The sequence below is a fragment of the Ctenopharyngodon idella genome, chromosome 21 (genome assembly GCF_019924925.1).
Source record: "Ctenopharyngodon idella isolate HZGC_01 chromosome 21, HZGC01, whole genome shotgun sequence".
In the NCBI taxonomy this organism is placed as follows: Eukaryota; Metazoa; Chordata; class Actinopteri; order Cypriniformes; family Xenocyprididae; genus Ctenopharyngodon; species Ctenopharyngodon idella.
The window spans coordinates 21,973,912-21,996,247 of NC_067240.1; the positions used below are offsets into that span (position 1 = coordinate 21,973,912).

The 22,336-nt window shown below is 37.7% G+C and overlaps 2 protein-coding genes across 7 annotated transcripts in view; one reads left to right on the plus strand and one right to left on the minus strand.

Annotated features, from left to right (window-relative positions):
- rbm41 (RNA binding motif protein 41) overlaps positions 1-22,336 on the minus strand; it is a 33,366-nt gene that overhangs the window by 3,423 nt on the left and 7,607 nt on the right. For 3 of the 6 annotated variants that reach the window (XM_051876785.1, XM_051876784.1, XM_051876786.1), the window contains 4 exons: positions 17,212-17,416; positions 15,104-15,588; positions 12,971-13,118; positions 11,382-11,920 (listed from right to left, as the gene is read on the minus strand). In XM_051876785.1, coding sequence (XP_051732745.1) covers positions 11,733-11,920; positions 12,971-13,118; positions 15,104-15,588; positions 17,212-17,416 — 1,026 coding nt within the window. In that variant the 3' untranslated portion in view covers positions 11,382-11,732. Of the gene's footprint in view, positions 1-296; positions 804-1,929; positions 2,018-11,381; positions 11,921-12,970; positions 13,119-15,103; positions 15,589-17,211; positions 17,417-22,336 lie in introns of those variants that run through there. The other 3 variants (XM_051876789.1, XM_051876787.1, XM_051876788.1) reach the window with 3 other exon arrangements.
- On the plus strand, positions 8,028-10,433 carry cldn2 (claudin 2). The gene is made up of 2 exons (XM_051876795.1): positions 8,028-8,184; positions 9,008-10,433. The coding sequence occupies exon 2, from the start codon at positions 9,059-9,061 to the stop codon at positions 9,872-9,874; it is 816 nt and encodes a 271-aa protein (XP_051732755.1). The 5' UTR covers positions 8,028-8,184; positions 9,008-9,058; the 3' UTR covers positions 9,875-10,433.

The following is a 22,336-nucleotide window of genomic DNA, read 5'->3' on the forward strand; positions in this document are numbered from 1 at the left end:
AGTTTATTGAGGGAAAAGTCGTAGTTAATAGTGAATATGTGTTCCCTACACTAAAGTGTTACCTTTAAGACATGCTTTTAACCAGATCAAAATGGAATGGAAGATTTTTTTGTTTGTTTTTAAAACAAGTGCTCTCGTCTTGACCAACAGAAAGCACCAGAATGCTATCTATGTTCTTTGGCAAGAAAGACGAGCTCAAGAAAGAAGAACTGATAAGGTCCACGCAGACCCTACACCACTATGTGCACAAATACTTCAGCATCACCAACAGACTGTTAGAGATACTCAACACTCACCTGAATCAAAGCCTGCGGTCTCTGAAAATGAAAGCATTGAGGAAAACTGCGCCAGAATGAGAAATGTTGTGTGCCTGATCCTGGATGTTTCTGAGAAGGAGAAGAAACATGTCCGTAAGAGCATTGAACCTGCTCTTTATGAACGGATTGCCTTCTCCGGAGCGTCACTGAAGGACAAGGCTGCACTGATAAAGGATCTGCATCAGAAGACCATGGAACTCTTGGGGAACGTCTGCGGTCCTGTAGTCGCTGTTCAACTGGCAAACAGTGATCTGGGGAGTGTAATACCTCCAGTGGAACAGAATGGATTTCAGCCTGTTCTGTTATTTGCTCTGGGAGATCTAGTGCAGAGCAGTGCAAGAATCACTGAGCTTCTGTGTGGATCAGGAGAAAAGAGCCTGGATGAAGTCGTAGAGTTAATGGAAGAAGCCCTGTCTGTTCTGAAGCCACCATGTGACTCTTACAATGACATTCTGAGTGAAGTGGAAGCCTACGTCACCATCATATCTGAGAACAAGTAGAGTAGAATTATAAAAATATTAATATCTTTATTCAGTGGAAGAAGACAAGATTCAGCCATTGTCATATTACTTTTTTATTATGAATGTATTTAATTATTTAATTAAAGAGAATAGTGCAACTCTAAATGTCTAAATTGTGTGTGAAGTCATCAATACCATGATGAATTCTGTGCAAACTGTGTTAATTTCAAACTGGCACATATTTGTGTACATCAGAGAGAGCAGTGAGTGTGAAAGTAAAAACTAATCAAAGTTGTGCAGGGTTTTTTTTTTTTTTTGTCCAGAAAGCTCTTGAGTATCAGCAGTGCTTTAAGCCCTGAGCTCGATCCATGTCACTATTCCAGGAAACATCAGATGCACCAGCAGAAGCAGATGCAGCTCAAATAACCTATGATAAGGCTGTGTCGGTTCTCCTGTCTGTTTCATCACTCAATCATCTAAGCCAGTCATCATCATCACATACTCTATAACTGCATATCCATTTCATATTTGAACCCACTTTATTGCATTGAAAAGACATCTTCATGTTACGAAATGAGGGAGCAGGAATGTGCAATGTAGGTCACTACAGTTAAGCCATTCGGTGTGGTAGCCCAGGCACACATAGTTTAATAGGCCACTAAAGTTAAAAAACTACTGTCATGTGCGTAGGGGAATTTCTACGACAGTTTTTGCATCCCTGTTTTCAGACAATAAAGGTATCCAAACAGTAGCTTACCTGTCTAATAAAATGCATAATATATTAATGTTTCCATGGTTTTATGCAAATAGGACCGGAAATCAAGGGTAACGCGGATACTTGACAGGTGACGCAATGACACGTGTTGTTACACTGGTTAAAGTGGCAAATTTCTCTAGATTTGAAACATTGTTGGAAACATTTGGGATATTATAAGTAGTAAGTACACAACTGAACAAAATATATAACACTGTGCTAGTGATTTTTGGATATTTTAATGTAAAAATCTTACATATTATGCCTTTAAATGATGTTTCATTAACAAAGTTTGGGAGAAGCATTTTAAAATAATTAACCTAATTAACAGAGGAGGAGCACATTCAGCTAATCAACTCAATTAACAAGATAAGAGGTATATATACAGCAGACTTACCTCTGTTCCATAACAGCTGTTCCAGCATCCCCATCTCCTCACTTCTAACTATTCTTATCCTATCCTTATCTGGGATGGGGGGAGTACTCTGCAAAAGAATTCCAGAGCACACAGAGCCTTAGTTATGCACTATGCAGATTCAAAAACACCAAAAACGTCTGGATTTTTATCATATTTTGGACACATACAATAATATTTATGATTTTTTTTGCATTTGTTTTTGTTATTTTAAGGGTTTCCTTTAAAATTACCCCAATTTTATTTATTTACTTAATTGTACATAGGTAAGAGTGAGGCTTCAAATTTTATGTCATGTTAATTTTAGGCGGAAATTCAAAATAAGCTCAAGAGCTTGAGAGGTTAAGTGAACATAAACATTTGATAAATAGTCACATGTGTATCAGTATATTAGTTCTGTGTAATATTAAAGTGACAGCAGCCTAATATACCTGCTGCTGTCTGTGTCATGAATGTTAATCAAACATGAAAAGGCAGGGAGAAAATCACTCATTGCTCTTTAGTAGATTTAGTAGGATTAATCTATATTTAATTTATACAGTGAAGACTATACAGTGTTTTACATATGATTACTTTCTGTTGATAAAGACTGTTCTGTTCATTTTTATTTTATTTTTTTTATTTTTGATTATTTCACAGGAATGCTATATTTGTTAAGCTCTAAGCTGTTCCCAATCACTGCTAAGAGAGGGAATGGAATATGTTGCTTGCCAATAAAGAAAGAGTTGTCAGTTTATGATATTTTCTCATATCGTCATTTTTATAGCTAGGGGCCTACTTAAAAAAGACATTGTTGTTAAGAATAATATTATTTATTTTGGTGATCGATATCAGTGATCGTATTGGCAAATACTGCTTCCAGTGTTTGGTAATCGGTGATCGGCCCCAAAAATCCTGATGGGAGCACAGGTGAAATGGTTTTGAACCAATTGTTTGATTTTGCCAGAAGAGTCAGGGTTTTGTGAATGCAGTTTGAAGATTTGTTTTTGTGTTTAATTTTGTAAGGTTTCAAGAAATGTGTCTCAGCAATTAAAAAACTGTAATAGACAAGCTGCAGGCCAGGCCGGACTTTGGACACCACACCAACACATCTCACTCATGAGAGACCTCATTCTGAACCAGTGAAGTTTACAGGTGTTGTGCCGAATCCTGTTACCCACCGAATTATGTGACTCTATAGCATTTTATTGTATATTTTATTATTCAGTGCAGTGCAACTGGAAAACATTATAAAGTAAAGCCACAAAAGTATAATGTGAATTTAGTGGCATAAATGGGCAAAAATGTCCTGTCACGTGTATCTATTGTTCTTGCTGGGACACGGTTGACCCTCCAGTAAGAGGCTGGATTATTGGTATAATCTCATTACAGTGAGGTGAGTCAAGGGTTCAGTTGAAACCGGCTCAAACTGTGTCTGTACACACACACACACACACACACACACACACACACACACACACACACACACACACACACACACACACACAGTTCTGTGATATTAGCCTATATTTCTGCAGTGGTATAGACTGTTGTCTTGACGACATATAACCAGGTAGGCTATGTTTAAGTATGTTTACTACAACACTTATTATATAAATTAATGTGTAATTGTTTTGTTGTCTATTAAATTAAAATGTTTTTTAATTGCAAAACAGACAGCATAATGAATCAAACTGTTTTTTAAAGAAAGTCTATGAGCTTGTCCTGTGGCAAATAACTGATAGTTTACAACATTTTTTATCTATACAGATAACAAGTTTGTAATCGTTTGGCTCATACTACGAAAGAATATTACGTATTAATTTATTAAAATGCACTAGGCCTATTGAATTTTAATTTGTTTTAATATAGCACACTTTCTGTTTTGCATTAAAAGTAGGGTGAAGTCAGCAAAATTGGGAAAATTTTTGGTAAACTGTGCATTAAATAAAAGTAAATCTATTCTACCACAATTAATATTTTAAACAAATGATCAAGGTCTCTTGTATCTCCAGCTATGGTTTTTGAAGGGATATGGGTGTTTTTTCTTAAATATGTAGAGATTCAAAAATGATAAGAACCAATTGGTTAAAAATGTAAAAGAATAACTTTATAAAAACAGACACACTAGCAGATTGTGTTATTAATAATTATGGTGTTTCATGCTCAGCTCTGGGTTCCTTTTTAACCAGTAACAGCCTGCTTTGTTTTTTTGGTTTAAAAAAACAATTTAATTCAATTAGCTGTTGCATATTCAAAAGCTATTTTCTGCACATCTGTGTGAAAGAAACTTTACCATTTTTGCCCGTTCCTTCTCATATGATTCTGACAAAAATGTTTTTCTGCCAGAGACATGATATATTTTTTTACATTTACATTTATTCATTTTGCAGACGGTTGAATGGCCACTCTTGAAACCAGATTGGTTAACATCCAGCTAGTTATTCTGTGAGAGGAAAGATGATACTTGGTTGAAAACAACCCGTTCACGTGTTTTTGCTATGAATGGTAGGAGAGAGACAGGTCTGTAACTGTCTACAGGTAACATGTTTAATGTGGGTTTTTTAAGCAGTGGGGTTACCCGAGCCTGCTTGAATGTGGTAGGGAAAATGCCAGTGCAGAGAGATGTGTTGATATATATATTACATTTTCCAATTAATGCCTATTTAATATTAGGCTATATTTTTCACAAACTGAATTAATTTATTTATTTATTTTATCATTTTTTTTGCAGTGAATTTGCAGGTGTTAAAAATGTGTTAAAACAGGGAAATTTCATGAGATAGACAGGACACCAAAAAGCAGGACTGTCCCCAGAAAACAGAGACTGCATCTGGTCACAATGTAAATTCCTGTGGTCTTGTGCCCGAATCAAAGCACTTTTGCTTGTCTGATGTTATTTAAAAATAAAGCATAGCCTATATATAAAGCATATATACAGTGGCAAGAAAAAGTATGTGAACCACTTGCAGAATCTGTGAAAATGTGCACAATTTTAACTAAATAAGAGAGATCATACAAAATGCATGTTATTTTTTATTTAGTACTGTCCTGAGTAAGATATTTTACATAAAAGATGTTTACATATAATCCATAAGACAAAAAAAATAGCTGAATTTATTAAAATGACCCCGTTCAAAAGTTTGTGAACCATTCATTCTTAATACTGTGTGTGGTTACCTGGATGATCTATGACTGTTTGTTTGTTTTGTGATGGTTGTTCATGAGTCCCTTGTTTGTTCTGAACAGTTAAACTGAGCTCTGTTCTTCAGAAAAATCCTCCATGTCCTGCAGATTCTTCAGTTTTCCACCATCTTTTGCATATTTGAACCCTTTACAACAGTGACTGAATGATTTTGAGATCCATCTTTTCACATGGAGGACAACTGAGGGACTCAAACACAACTATTAAAAAAGGTTCAAACATTCACTGATGCTTCAGAAGAAAACACGATGCATTAAGAGTCGGGGGGTGTAAAATGTCTTACTCAGGACAGTACTAAATAAAAAATAACATACATTTTGTATTATCTCCCTTATTTTGTTAAAATTCTTAACATTTTCACAGATTCTGCAAGTGGTTCACATACTTTTTCTTGCCACTGTATGTATGTGTATATATATATATATATAAAAAGTATGTGAACCACTTGCAGAATTTGTGAAAATGTTAAGAATTTTAACAAAATAAGGGAGATAATACAAAATGCATGTTATTTTTTATTTAGTATATATTTTTTTATTTATATATATATATATATATATATATACACACACACATATATGCTTTATATATAGGCTATGCTTTATTTTGTGTGTGTATATATATATATATATATATATATATATATATAATATTCTGGGGACAGTCCTGCTTTTTGGTGTCCTGTCTGTCTCATGAAATTTCCCTGTTTTAACACTTTTAACACATGCAAATTCACTGCAAAAAACAAAAAAAAAACAAAAAAACATATAGCCTAATATTTAATAGGCATTAATTGGAAAATGTAAAAAAATATATACACTATATTGTCAAAAGTATTGGGACAGCCCTCCAAATCACTGAATTCAGGTGTTCCAATCACTTCCATGGCCACAGGTGTATAAAATCAAGCACCTAGGCATGCAACTGCCTCTACAAACATTTGTGAAAGAATCAGGAGCTCTCAGGAGCTCAGTGAATTCAAGTGTGGTACCGTGATAGGTTGCCACCTGTGCAATAAGTCCATTGTGAAATTTCCTCACTACTAAATATTACACAGTCAACTGTTAGTGTTATCATAACAAAGTGGAAGCAATTGGGAACAGCAACTCAGCTACGAAGTGGTAGGCAACGTAAAATCACAGAGCGGGGTCAGCACATGCTGAGGCGCACAGTGCCCAGAAGTTGCCAACTTTCTGCAGTCAGTAGCTACAGACCTCCAAACTTCGTGTGGCCTTCAGATTAGCTCAAGAACAGTGTGTAAGAGAGCTGCATGGAATGGGTTTCCATGGCCGAGCAGCTGCATCCAAGCCTTACATCACCAAGTGCAATGCAAAGCGTCGGATGCAGTGGTGTAAGCAGACCGCCACTGGACTCTAGAGCTTTAGAGACATGTTCTCTGGAGTGACGAATCACGCTTCTCTGTCTGGCAAACCGCTGGACGAGTCTGGGTTTGGCGGTTGCCAGGAGAACGGTATTTGCCTGACTGCATTGTGCCAAGTATAAAGTTTGGTGGAGGGGGGAATTATGGTGTGGGGTTGTTTTTTGGGCTTGGCCCCTTAGTTCCAGTGAAAGGAACTCTTAATGCTTCAGCATACCAAGACATTTTGGATGATTTCATGCTCCCAACTTTGTGGGAACAGTTTGGGGATGGCCCCTTCCTGTTCCAACATGACTGCGCACCAGTGCACAAAGCAAGGTCCATAAAGACATGGATGAGCGAGTTTGGTGTGGAGGAACTTGACTGGAGTCCTGACCTCAACCCGATAGAACACTTTTGGGATAAATTAGAGCGGAGACTGCGAGCCAGGCCTTCTTGTCCAACATCAGTGCCTGACCTCACAAATGCGCTTCTAGAAGAATGGTCAAAAATTCCCATAAACACACTCCTAAACCTTGTGGAAATCCTTCCCAGAAGAGTTGAAGCTGTAATAGCTGCAAAGGGTGGGCCAACTCCATATTAAACCCTACAGATTAAGAATGGGATGTCATTAAAGTTCATGTGCACATAAAGGCAGGCGTCCCAAAACTTTTGGCAATATAGTGTTACATGAAGAAACAGATGAAACTGAGACAAACTAAATCCAGAAGAACTGTGGCTGTGTCTCCAAGACGCTTGAAGAAACCTTCCTGCAAAGCTACCTGAAAAACAATACGCAAGTGTACCTGGACAAAAGCTGTTTTAAACACAAAGGGTGGTCACACCAAATATTGATTTGATTTAGTTAATAGAAGTTAATTGATAAATAAAATCTATTTATGACAGTATTTTTTGAAAGCATCCTGACTTTACAGCATTTTTACACAAATGCCTAAAACTCTTCACACTATTGTATCTTTGCAGGTCGGTTTCTTCAAGTGACTTGGAAACACGGTCACAGTTCTTCTGGATTTAGTTTGTCTCAGTTTCATTTGTTTCTTCATGTAATCACAGATGGATTCGATGATGGTGAGATCAGATCCCCGAGTGGAGCACCGGCTGTTGTCAGACTCCTTGTGCATTCAAAAATCTCACTGGATTATTACAATTAATGACAAAATGAATGTTTGGAAATGTGAACTAATATTTCCTACTGATACACTACAACAAAAGATATAAATAACTGGCTTAAAACCCTTTTTTGGGGGTGAAAAGACTGACGTGCCTAAGACTTTTGCACAGTACTGTATACACACACACACACACATATAAGAGATGCTGTGATTCGGGGGTTGGCATTTCAATTTTATAAAACACTAAACATCTGATAACATTTGAGTGAATTCCACACTGCTAGAAAAATAACACTAACACACTAGGATTGATGTTGTCCTTTCTCACAGTGGCTTTGTATTTGGGATGAACGCAGAAAGGGTCAGTTTTGGGGTGAGCAACGAGTAAATATTTAACTCATCTTTTCCAGAGGTGCCTGTGTGTACATGAACAGGGGCAGCTCCTAATATTTACAGCACAACAGAGATGGTAGGATCACAAACAGAAGGACTGTGGGAAAACGCATCCACATATGTGTGAATTAAGAACTACTGGAAACGTCTCCCCCATTAACATATGTAGTGTAAGTACACTTGCATTACACTTTATTATACTTTTAAAAAGAGTACTTGATATGGAAATATACTTTATACTTTAAAAGAATATACTTAAGTGAATATTGAATGTAATGTTTTTACAATTATCTTAAGTACATGTACATCTTTGTCATTTCTTAATTACTTCTATTGTCTTTGAAATAAGTGTACTGCTGAATGTACCGACAAGCATTGATGGTCAATTAAAATATAATGACAAACAGAGAAGGTCATAGTGTCAAACATTTGTCGAAAAGACCATATATCTTTAGGTGCATAGATCCAAACAATTAAACAATCCAAGAATGAAAAAAGATCTGCACACATCCAAAATCAGCCAAAAAGCTTGTAACAATTTATTTTACAGAGGGCAAATATACATCAAAGTGCAAAATAGTGCAGCAAAGTGCAGCAAAAACGTTTTTGGGTTTAATCCTTCCTCAGCACCATGTGGAAGGGTTAAATCCGCAAACATTTTTTTCACATAATTTGTTATTGCGCATAATTTTACAGCAAAACATTTCTGGGTTAAATGTATATTTTGGTTTGATGTATATTTGGCCTCTGTATAATAAATTGCAATTGGATGTGTGCGGATCTTTTTTCAATCTTAAATTAAAATGTAGTGTCATTTCTATTGAAACTTGTATGTCATGTATAAATATATTTGTAATTACACATTTGTAATGAGGTTTCAATTTTATACATTTTAAATGTATTAACTTTAATATTGAATAACACACTACAGTTAAATCAAATTAAAAATTATTAAAAATGTATTGAGCTAAAGTGAGTTGTTTTCCTTTACAGTGATCAAGCGGAAGTGTGTCTTTTGGAGAACACGTTCATCCAGTGGGCAACATGGCGATAGCAGCACTGGAGTTGATGGGTTTCTTTTTTGGCCTTTTTGGCATGCTTGGGACCCTGGTAGCCACTCTTCTGCCGTATTGGGCAACATCTGCACACGTTGGCCCCAACATCGTGACAGCGGTAGTCAGCATGAAAGGTCTGTGGATGGAGTGCGTGCACCAGAGCACTGGAGCCTTCCAGTGTGAGACCTACAACACCCTTCTGGGGCTCACCACTGATCTACAAGCAGCCAGAGCCATGATGGTCATCTCGTCCATCTTTTCTGTCATGGCCTGTGCGGTATCCACCGTCGGCATGCAGTGCACTGTCTGCATGGATGGCTCTTCTATCAAGACCAAGGTGGCTGGGGCAGGTGGTTTCCTGTTTCTCCTGGCAGGGCTTTTGTCGTTGATCCCTGTGTCTTGGAAGACCCATGAGGTGGTGCAGACCTTCTACATGCAGAACATGCCAGCCAGTCTTAAGTTTGAGATTGGTGACTGCCTGTATGTGGGTTTGGCTTCTTCACTCTTGTCCATGCTAGGTGGAGGGCTGTTGAGTGCATCCTGTTGTGATGATTTAGATGGTAGCAGGGGAACCAGACACCATTACCCATACCCTGACCGCACCATCCCACGCGGACTGCCCCTTTCGATGCCCTACCATCCAACTAATCTACATTCGACCACAAACCCTAACCTTACCAACAAGAACCAGACCCTTAACAGCCATACAAGCACTAGTACCCACTCCACTACGCCCGCCCAGGGTCACAGGAAATCGGCTCGGCAGAACACAGCAGCCGGGTATGACGTCACTGGCTACGTTTGAGGATTTGTGCTTGTCTGTGCAGTTGTTTTGTACCAATTCTCCTAAAAGCACTATAGTGATTAATACTTGGACTGTTGAAAGACTCTTATAATAGGTTGGATTGTTGGATTAAGGTGCAAGCAGAGTGGACACATTCCCTAGAGAAAGAGCAAATGTGTCTGATATGAGGAACAGAATATGAGATGCTTTTGGTTTCGCTTCTCACATGGACATTGCCGTTCTTTTTTGGAGGATCAAAAATTCAAAATAATCAGCAAGATGATTTTCAATATGGATCGACATAATCATACGTAAGCAGAGCTAATATTTGACAATGACTTTTCAGCTGCCCTCTCAGAAAGCACTGGGTCAGTCAATCTTGTTAAGTGCACTTAAACATACAAAATGTCTTTGTAGTCACATGTAGTTTATTGCATCTGTATGACTGTTTTACACAGCTTGTTTTTATAATTTGATAATACAGTAACATTCACTTTGTCAACATTAACAAATCTATATGCGCTCACTATGAAGACTAAATGATCATATTCACTTTGTAAATAAAGTTTTTGGTTGTTTATTAGTCTTTGGCTCCAAACTCTAGGTCAGAGAGGCTAGCAGCTCAAAAACACTATGTTCCTCTTCTTCTCTTGGAAACAGTGAGAGAATTTTAGAGTAAAATGTGGAACAAAGACTGGTATAGTTTGTAGACTGAGATCCAAGTCAAAGCTATAATAGCAGGAATTTTCAAACTGGGTCCAGGGATCCCCAGGGGGCCGCAAGTGAGTGCTAGGGGTCTGTGCAATATTTTTTAATGAATTAAAAAAAAAAAATAAATAAATAAATAATTCAGAAATTAACCTTTACAGTATAGTAGAGCGAGTAGAAATGTAATGCAATAATGTAACAATAGAAACTATTTTACATTTATATTATTAACTTTCATGAATGAAAATAGCTTTCTTTCGTTTTGGGACAAAGGTCCCTTGCACAAATTTGGCATTTTAAAGATTAAAAAACCCTGGGATATGGTCTTCTCAGGGTAGAATAATAGAAAATCTTGATATAAAAATAATGCAAAATCATTTTTAATTCAGCATCAAAACTCAGGTTAAAATTACATATTTGTGAGAAGGAAAATATATATGTTGGGTCCTGTAAGTGGTTGCCATTTTCCCTTTAGTTGTTCAATTTAAAAGGTCTTGCATTGTGATTCATTCATTTTTAAAAAGAAAAATGTCCATTGTAGTAGCTAATAATTAATATCACATATATGATAATTTTCATGTAAATTTCATGTAAATTTCATGTAAATTTGCATATCCCTGGGGTGGACGCAGCTCATGATTGGGTTATTTTTGTTTCATTAACCACCCAAATATATCCTTATAGACAATCTGTGCTGTGCAAATGGCAACCACACGTTCAAAACAATATACTGAAACCTGTGTGTTACGTGTTTATGCTAAGGTGACGTTATCACATAAACAAGTGATTTACAGTAAAAACACTCCAACTGAAACTTGACTGCATTGATTTTAACTTTTTAATGTGTAACTATGTAGGAAAGATAGCATAGGAAAGATAGCATAGCAAACATTGCACTGAAATGTAATTGGTCCTTTTGGTGAGCCCTGTACTTGCAGAGTTCAGTGACTGCGAGCACAACCTTGCAAATATTTTTGAGAAGCAAAGGTAAAACATCTACATGTAACAGCAGCAGATCTAATATGTGGCATCTGCTGGTCAACAGAAAAATTACAATTATCCTTTGAGACGTTTGTTTTGGGAACAGTGTTTAACTGTGACATTATTTCCAAATAAACAGCATATACAATTTATTATTTACAAAAAAAGAACGAAAGCTGTTTAAACAGAGTTAGGCAGGTTTCTCATTGCAGGACTGTTCATCTTTTTGTTTTGAAGGGATGTTGGGATCTACAGAGGATCTACCAGTCTGTGCATCAGTCTCTTTACTTCTCTCTCTGCCAAACTCAATGATCAGAGGTTTTTCAAGCAGCTTGTAGCCATTTAACAAATCTAGAGCTGCTTGGGCGCTTTTGACATCTACAGAAAAAAAATGGAAAAAAATACTTAGTCAATGGGGTCCCATCAACTGTTTGGTTACCAACATTCTTCAAAATATCTTCTTTTGTGTTAAGAAAGAAATTCTTGCAGGTTTGGAACAACTTGAAGTTGAAGCTGAAGTGATGACAGAATTGTCATTTTTGGGTGAACTATCCCTTTAAGTGGTGAAAAGAATTTAAAGGTGCTGTATGTAATTTTTTTGACTGTACTAAAAATAAAAAAATACCTTATGTTTGCAGAGATTTAGGAAACATGCTAAGTTCATATACTTGTTTCTCTGAAAAACAACAGTACAGTCAGTTATTCTACTTTGTGCATTTCGTGTCGAAATGTCTGTTTTTGTTTTGGTGTTTGCGATTCCATGCCAATTTATCCAATAGTATTTCGAAACCCCTGGTTGCCAGTTGGCGGAAAACAAAGCATATTGCAGCCATGGAAGCCAACAAACAAACTGGGTCAGAGATCACAGATTCTACCTGACCTAAAAAGCCTCGGCATCCATCTAAAAAGCTCTATGAAAAAAAGGCTATTCAAAACGTGAATAAATCAACTGATCAATTTACAGGGTAAGCAGGGACAGATTATGACGCGGTTGTGCCCTGGGCATGGACCTGTTTAAAGGCCCCCCAGCGATTTCTTGCTCAGGGAAGGTGGCAGGAATTAAGGGTTGGGGTGCTCCGCTTTCTCGTTCAGTGGGGGTTGGGCGCCCCGCAGCTTGTCTGCACCCCCTCTAGTCTAGTGCCCTGGGCACGTGCCAGTAGGCCTGTGCGTTAATCCGTCCCTGAGTGTAAGGCTCGTAGCCTTCCATTGTCAATTGTGCCCGTTCTGTTGCGTGTCTTCAATCTGGCATTCCATGTGAGCTTCAAGTCTAAGGAGGAGGGGGTGGAAGGAAACAATTCTCCAATATTTTGAATTTGGACTGCAGAACTCATTTCAACTACTAGATGTCAATATTACATACTGCACCTTTAAGCCTATATGGATGTTTGTTATGGGAAATAATATAGCACAATTGAGTCTTTCTCTTACCAGAGAGCGTAATGAAAGCCTGGCCCTTGAGTCGGCCAGTCAACAAGCGGTACAGAATGGGCTGTTTGTCGTCCTTCTGAAACCTTGAAAAAAGAGAAACAAGCTGAGCCACTGTTGCTCGTGGACTCATGTTCTTCACGCACAGGACCTACATGCACAAGAGAGAGGCAGAAATGTACTCTGATGTATAGAAACATCTTTGCATACACTACATTCAAAAGTCTAGGGTCAGTAAGACTATTTATTTAAAAAAAAAAACAAAAAAAAAAAAACCACTTTTATTCAGCAAGGATGCATTAAATTGATCAAATGTGGCAAAAATGTGACAAAGATATCTATTTTAATTAAATGCTGTTCTTTTTCAACTTTCAATTAATCAAATCCTTAAAAAAAAAAAGGTATCAAGGTTTCAATAAAAAAATAAGCAGCACAACTGTAATATAATATACAAACCCGATTCCCAAAAAGTTAAATAAAAAAGGAATGCAATGATGTGGAAGTTTCAAATTTCAATATTTTATTCAGAATACAACATAGATGACATATCAAATGTTTAAACTGAGAAAATGTATCATTTTAAGGGAAAAATAAGTTGATTTTAAATTTCATGGCATCAACACATCTCAAAAAAGTTGGGACAAGGCCATGTTTACCACTGTGTGGCATCCCCTCTTCTTTTTATAACAGTCTGCAAACGTCTGGGGACTGAGGAGACAAGTTGCTCAAGTTTAGGAATAGGAATGTTGTCCCATTCTTGTCTAATACAGGCTTCTAGTTGCTCAACTGTCTTAGGTCTTCTCTTTCGCATCTTCCTCTTTATGATGCGCCAAATGTTTTCTATGGGTGAAAGATCTGGACTGCAGCCTGGCCATTTCAGTACCCGGATCCTTCTTCTACGCAGCCATGATGTTGTAATTGATGCAGTATGTGGTCTGGCATTGTCATGTTGGAAAATGCAAGGTCTTCCCTGAAAGAGACGACGTCTGGATGGGAGCATATGTTGTTCTAGAACTTGGATATACCTTTCAGCATTGACGGTGCCTTTCCAGATGTGTAAGCTGCCCATGCCACACGCACTCATGCACCCCCATACCATCAGAGATGCAGGCTTCTGAACTGAGCGCTGATAACAACTTGGGTTGTCCTTGTCATCTTTAGTCCGGATGACATGGCGTCCCAGTTTTCCAACAGAACAGTTTTCCGCTTTGCCACAGTCCATTTTAAATGAGCCTTGGCCCAGAGAAAACGCCTGCGCTTCTGGATCATGTTTAGATATGGCTTCTTTTTTGACCTATAGAGTTTTAGCCGGCAACGGCGAATGGAACAGTGGATTGTGTTCACCGACAATTTTTTCTGGAAGTATTCCTGAGCCCATGTTGTGATTTCCATTACAGTAGCATTCCTGTATGTGATGCAGTGCCGTCTAAGGGCCCGAAGATCACGGGCATCCAGTATGGTTTTCTGGCCTGGACCCTTACGCACAGAGATTGTTCCAGATTCTCTGAATCTTTGGATGATATTATGCACTGTAGATGATGATAACTTCAAAATCTTTGCAATTTTTCTCTGAGAAACTCCTTTCTGATATTGCTCCACTATTTTTCGCCGCAGCATTGGGGAAATTGGTGATCCTCTGCCCATCTTGACTTCTGAGAGACACTGCCACTCTGAGAGGCTCTTTTTTTACCCAATCATGTTGCCAATTGACCTAATAAGTTGCAAATTGGTCCTCCAGCTGTTCCTTATATGTACATTTAACTTTTCCGGCCTCTTATTGCTACCTGCCCCAACTTTTTTGGAATGTGTAGCTCTCATGAAATCCAAAATGAGCCAATATTTGGCATGACATTTTAAAATGTCTCACTTTCAACATTTGATATATTTTATTCACAATAGAATATAGATAACATAAGTTAATGAGATTTGTAAATTATTGCATTCCTTTTTTATTCACAATTTGTACAGTGTCCCAATTTTTTTGGAATTGGGTTTGTAATATAATATAATATAATATAATATATCCCAACTTTTAAATTATATTATATTATAAAGATTTCTTACCAATTCATTATTTCTTTTGTAAACATTTTGTAACATCTCTAAAGCAGGTATGTTGCTATTATCCACACTTACATTGGATGGATTTCCTCTCTGGTAATTCTTAAATCGGGGAATATTCCGTATATCCTCTTCTGTCTCACGATTGTTCATGATCTCTTCATCTGAAATTTCCTCTATCCTTCCACTTACTTTCATAGGCCCATCATGCCCTTGGACAAGAGCTGCACACAGTGTGCCAATGGACTGACTAACTGTCATTTTCATAGTTTTAACACTTTTTTCTTGAGACTGTGGTTGGATGATAGTGTCCGATACAGGGCTTGAATCCGGGGATATGGGTTGGTCTTTGGATGGACTGGAATCACGGACTGCGCAAGTTGATTGGTCAGTTTTAAAGCTTGATGATTTACATTGGGTATTTGTGACAATTTCTGATTGAGGAAAACGCTCTGAAGTACTAGCAAAATTTTTGTTCTGGCCTTCAAGAAAGTGTTTATAGAAATGGTCCATTGTGATGACAGATGTCACCCCCTGCTGGCTGACCAGTGACTCTTCTTCTGTGGATAGAATAGACAGCAAAGATTCAAATGGACAAAAAAGCTCCTACAGGTACTACAACCTCATTTCCAGAAAAGTTGGGACATTTTGTAAAATGCAATAAAATCCATAATCTGTGATTTGTTAATTCTCTTTAACCTTTATTTAACTGACAAAAGTACAAAGAAAAGATTTCCAATGTTTCCACTGACCAAATTCATTGTATTTTGTAAAATTTAAACAAATTTTGATTTTGATGGATGCAAAACACTCCAAAATAGTTGGGACAGAGAATAAATAAAAGTGAAAAGATTATAGAATGTTCAAGTTAAACTGTTTTGAAACAGTCTACAATAAGCAGGTGAATTGGTAATAGTGAGGGTATCTTGATTGGGTATAAAAGGAACATCTCAGTCTTTGCAAGCAAATATGAGTATTGGCTCACCACTTTGAGAGAATTCTAAAACAAATTAAAAAAAAAAAAAAAAATCACATTTCTTGTGGGTCTTTCAGCATCTAGCATGCATAATATTGTGGAAAGATTTATGGAAATCCAGAGAAATCTAGGACATTTAGGGCAAAGCAGGAAACCTCTGTTGAATGTGAATGACCTTTGAGCCCTCAGATGGCACTGCATGAGAAACCGTCATGCTGCTGTGTTAAAAAATAGCCACATGGGCTCGGGAGTACTTTGGAAAACTGTTGTCACTTAACAGTCTACCACTGCATCAAAAAATGCAACTTGAATCTCTGTTATGCAAGGAGAAATCTATTCATCAATCCTATGCAGAAATGTCACAGAGTTCTTTGGGCCCGAGCTCATCTCAAATAGTCTCAAAGACAGTGGCAATGTGTGCTGTGGTCAGATGAATCATTTCAGCTTGTTTTAGGGAAATAAGGACATCGAGTTCTCAGTCCCAAAGATGAAAGGAACCAACCAGACTTTCATCAACAACAGGTGCAAAAGCAAACATCTGTCATTGTATGGGGGCGCATCAGTGCAAATGGCATGGGTGACTTGCATATGTGTAAAGGTACCACTGGCGTGGAGGCATTTATTGGGATTGTACAGAGACATTTTGCCATCAAGATGATGTCTTTCCTGGGAAGCAAGACATCCATTCTGCACATTCTAAAACAGAGTGGTTTCTAGACACTCTACACAGTAGAAGGGATGTGCTTGACTGGCCTGCCTGCAGTCCAGATCTGTCTCTTATTGAAAATGTATGACCCATCATGAAAAGGAGAATCAGACAATGATGGCCCCAGACTGTTGAGCAACTGTCTTGAATCAGGCGAGATTGGGGAAAAATTCCACTTGCAAAACTGCAACAATTAGTATCCTCAATTCCCAAACATTTAAAAAATGTAATTAAATGGAAAGGTGATGTGACACAGTGGTAAACATGGCTCTGTCCCAACTTTTTTGGAGTGTGTTGCAGCCATCAAAATCAAAATTTGTTTATATTTACAAAATACACATTTACAGATTACAAAAGTTGATCTTTTCTTTGTACTTTTGTCAGCTAAATAAACTTTAAAGAGAATTAACAAACCGCAGATTCTTGATTTTATAGCATTTTACAAAATGTTTAAACTTTTCTGGAAATGGGGTTGTACTTAGTATTACTATATTCTCTAACCTCGGTGGTAAAGGGCAGTAAGGAAGCTGCAGCGGTCACTGCCGTGGAAAAGAGCCTTTTCGATTTCCATCTCCCTACGGGAAAGAGGCCGACTGCTCGAGAAACGCTGAGGTCGGGACAGCAGCTCTGCATGTGCCACCATTTTATCCTGGATCGCCTGCAGGCGCTGATTCCTTGCCTCTGGTTCCACACAAACCCCTCTTTCCTGAAAAAAAAAGTGAATTGGTTACAAGGAGTGACCTATAGCCTTTAGATTTCTCATTTTCTTTACAGTTCAAAACCATTCCGTTTAGAACACGTAGTGCTGGGTAGATTATTACAAGTCGTAGTTGGTTACTGATTCCAAATTACATGACAAAAACTGTAGTTAGTAACATAATCCATTATATTACACATTTACAAGGTACAAGGTAGTATAATCTGACTAATTTTTGAATACTTTTAAAATTACTTTTGACCAAACTTATTTATCACATTTGAATTGAATAGGATCCTCGTATCACATTGATATAAAAATACAAAGAGAAAGAATGGAATATATTTTCTTTATCAACAACACGAAGTACATGAAATACTACATTACGTTAGAGTTTTCCAGACTGGAGCTCTTGATGGAATTGCAGGGGGTTTGTGAGTTTAAAAAAGTTAACTTAAATTTAAAAAAAAAAAAAAAAAATTACTTACTAAAAAAAAATATTTACTTTTACAAAATATTTTATTTGTTTACATGCATGTCATGTCACCATTAACCGACATCAGAGAACTGTGAACTTAATTTTATTATTTATAATCATTATTATTAGGGCCCGAGCACCGATGGTGTGAAGACCCTATTGGAATTGCTCCGTTTATTAGGGCCCAAGCCACTGATGGCGCAGGGCCCTCTTGATCCCCTAAGGATTATTAGGGCCCAAGCCACTGGTGGCGCAGGGCCCTCTTGTTTTTCTAAGGATTATTATTAGGGCCCAAGCCCTGTAAAGGGCGAAGGCCCTATTATTTTTCTTTAGGATTATTATTATTAGGGCCCAAGCTACTAAGGCACAGGGCCCTCTTGTTTTTCTAAGGATTATTATTAGGGCACAAGCCAAAGGCGAAGGCCCTATTGTTTTCTTTAGGATTATTCTTCTTATCTTTTTCTATGTTTTTGGCACTTTTGGGGCCCTTAACATGTTCGAAAACTCTTGAAACTTTGCACACACATCAGAATCCGCGGCCATCAGGGCCGGGCAGAAGCTGGTACCTGGGCGTGGCAGGGGGGCTCGACAGCGCCCCCTTGAACGGGGTCCGAAAACTTGGTCCATATATCAAACACGCTTGCACGTATTAGTATGAAACTCGGTACACATATAGACCTCATCGGGCCTAACAACTTTCGTGCTCTAAGTTATACGCCAGCTCAACAGGAAGTCAGCTATTATGGTTTGTTTGAAAAATGCATGCTCTAGAATTTGATATACTCCTCCTAGGTGATTAATCCGATCACCACCAAACTCGGTCAGCATGAAGTCAAGACATTGATGATGAAAAATTGCCAGCAGATTTTTGATATCTCGAACGGTTTGGCCGTGGCGAGGCAACAAATTTATGGCGAGAAAAGGGAATCAGGAAGTGTGTTATAACGTCTGCATACATTGATTGATTTTTATGAAACTTCACCAGTGTGTTGGTTGTAGGAGTCTGATCACATGGATGTGACTATTGTGAGTCAAAGTTATAGCGCCACCAACTGGCAGCAGGAAGTGTGTCACTTTCAAAATGCTTTGAGATCACTCTGTTATTTTTACCTGATGTGCTTCAAACTTCATCAGTGTAATGTCAATACACAGCAGATGTAGACCTGTGACAGGATTTTTGATATTTTAAACACTGTTGTCATGGCAACGCATCAAATTTTAATATTTGTTTTGGAGGCTTTTGAGACTCTTAGCATGCTTCAAATTGCATGAAACTCGACACACACACCAGCGGTGTCGTACAGTAGACATGGGCAAAACCGTAGAAACGGGCGGGGAGCAGGGCCCCACTTTTTTGACAAAAGTGGGGGGGTTAGTTTAATCTACAGTCACCAAACTCGGCACACATGTTGCTCTCATTAAGCCGGACAACTTTCTAATTAACAGTCATTACCTCAGACCAACAGGAAGTCAGCTATTTTGGTTTGAATGTGGATTTTTTGAATAAACAGGCTCTGAATTTTAAACTACTACTTCTAGGGGGTTTATTCGATTCAGACCAAACATTTTTTACCATGGTGCTATGATATTGAAGATGTTAAATTGAGAATGGATAATGGATATCTCGAACGGTGTTGCCATGGTGATAGATTGAAGTAATGTCAAAAAAGGGAAACGGAATGACTCTATTTTCTATAAAAAAACACTATACACAAATAATTTATATATAGAATAATACAAATGTTTGAAATAAACAAATTTTTTTTTTTTTTCAATTTAAAAAGCATGTGTAAGTTAAAAATAGACAGATTAATTCTATTTGATTGAAAAATGGATAAATATCATACATAGAGTAACAACCAGAGGGCAGCATATACCTATTTTTAAACAGGGTTGGATAAATCAAGCACTAGAACAATAGTTTATATAGATAGAACAATTATTTAGTTTTTATTTTTATTTTATACTGTTTGTGCAGGTATATTTAAACATTTATCAAAGACTACTTTATGTCACAATTTAGATGTTTTTTTTTGGTTTAAAATGATCTTCTCAGTCTTTCTCTGTCTCTGTCTCTGTCTCTCTCTCTCTCCTCCCCCATACTACCTCAGGTTCACTTGGGTGTGTGTGTGTGTGTGTGTATGTTGTGGGGGTGGGGGGTGTCTGTATGTGGGTCTCTGTCTGTGTCACTGTCTGTGTATATATATATATATATATATATATCTCCCCTCCCTGTGTGTGTGTGTATTACAATCTTGATTAGTGGTCTTTAACCCTTTTACTGATTACTTATTTATTAATGAACTTATAAAAATTTTGAACTGCAAATGAGAACTTCACACTAATTTGAAACTGAACCATAACACTATATCACTATTCGGACAGGACTAGTTTTCTAAATGTTGTTTGAGTTACAATTATTATTTTTTACAATTACAGTTAGAATTTTTAAATTAATTATTTATTGATATAATTAATTTTTTTTTACTATTACCTGAGACTGACATTAAAATTGTCTTTGCAGGTTCTGTGATTTGGCTCTATTTATTAATTTTTTCATTTTATTTTTCCTCTTATACCACACATATTAAAATTAAATGAAAGCATGCTTTTGGTGCATAAGATTGGTGCACAAACAACAGCTCAGGGAGGTTAAAAAACACATGAAGAGAAGTGTTAGGATTATACAACATCAGCAATCACAGATATTCGCATTAAGGCTGGATTAGATTTCTCAGAGCACTGTGGAGTTTGCACAAATAACAGTATGTAATTTGCTCTAGAATTTTTATAGGGGCTGTCTGAGAAAAAACACAGATATGTCAGATTAGGATGATATTCTGCACTCATTTTAAATTGACTTATGACATTCTATGACATGAAAGTCATCTCAATTTAAACGATCTCATGGATGTGGCTGTTGTGGTTTGTGATCATAGGAGCATCAGCTGCTGCAGTAAATGTGGTTTGAAATTGACATAGTCCTTTTATGTTTAACTGTTTTAAATGCCCATTGCCCGCCGTGCACAGTTGCCCTAACCACCGGGGCGGCGGTGTCTCCGGGCTTTGGCCCGTCATCGCTGCTAGCAGCTATATTTATTATTATTATTATTTATTTTTTTTTTTCCGTCATCCGGGGCTTTTTGGGGGCCTTAACATGCTCAAAAACTCTTGAAAATTGGCACACACATTCGGGCGTGGCAGGGGGCTCGAGAGCACCCCCTTGAAAGAAGTCTGAAAACTTGGTCCATATATCAAACACACTTGCACGTATTAGTATGAAACTTGGTACACATATAGACCTCATCGGGCCTAACAACTTTCGTGCTCTAAGTTATACACCACCCCAACAGGAAGTCGGCTATTACGGGTTGTTTGAAAAACGCATGCTCTGGAATTTGATATACTCCTCCTAGGCGATTAATCCGATCACCACCAAACTCAAGTCAGCATGAAGTCAAGATATTGAGGATATAAAATTGCCAGCGGATTTTTGATATCTTGAATGGTTTGGCCGTGGCGAGGCAACGAATTTATGGCGAGAAAAGGGAATCAGGAAGTGTGTTATAACTTATGCATACATTGATTGATTTTTATGAAACTTCAGCTGTGTGTTCGTTATAGGAGTCTGATCACATGGATGTGACTATTGTGAGTCAAAGTTATAGCGCCACCAACTGGCAGCAAGAAGTGTGTCACTTTCAAAATGCATTGAGTGCACTCTGTTATTTTTACCTGATTTGCTTCAAACTTCATCACAATAATGTCAAAACATGGCAGATGTAGACCTGTGAATGTATTTGTGATATCTTAAATAATGTTGCCATGGCAACATGTCAAACTTTAATAATATTCTTGAGTGTTTTTGAGGCTCTTAACATGCTTCAAATTGCATGAAACTCGACACACACATCAATATTGTCATCCAGTAGACATGGGCAAAGCCTTAGAAATGAGCAGGGAGCAGGGGCCCTACAGCGCCACCTTTTGACAAAAGTGGGGGGGTTAGTTTAACCTACAGTCACCAAACTCGGTACACTTATTGTTCTCATTAAGCCGGACAACTTTCTAATTTACAGTCATTAGCTCTGACCATAAGGAAGTCAGATATTTTTGTTTGAATGTAGATTTTTCACACACACACACACACACACACACACACACACACACACACACACACACACACACAGACATAGACTCTCTCTCTGTCCAAACTCCCCTACCCCTTCCCTCCTCCTCTCACTCCTTCAGTCTCTCTGTGTGTGTGTGCGTGCGTGCGTGTGTGTGTGTGTGTGTGAGAGTGTGAGTGAGTGTGTATGTGTGTATTACAATCTTGATTAGTGGTCTTTAACCCTTTTACTGATTACCCATTTATTAATGAACTGCAAATGATAACTTCACAATCATTTGAAATTGAACCATGACACTATATCACTATTAGGACAGGACTA

Excerpts from the sequence above, each read along its gene's own strand:
- cldn2 (XM_051876795.1), top strand. The coding sequence starts at position 9,059 with ATGGCGATAGCAGCACTGGAGTTGATGGGTTTCTTTTTTGGCCTTTTT.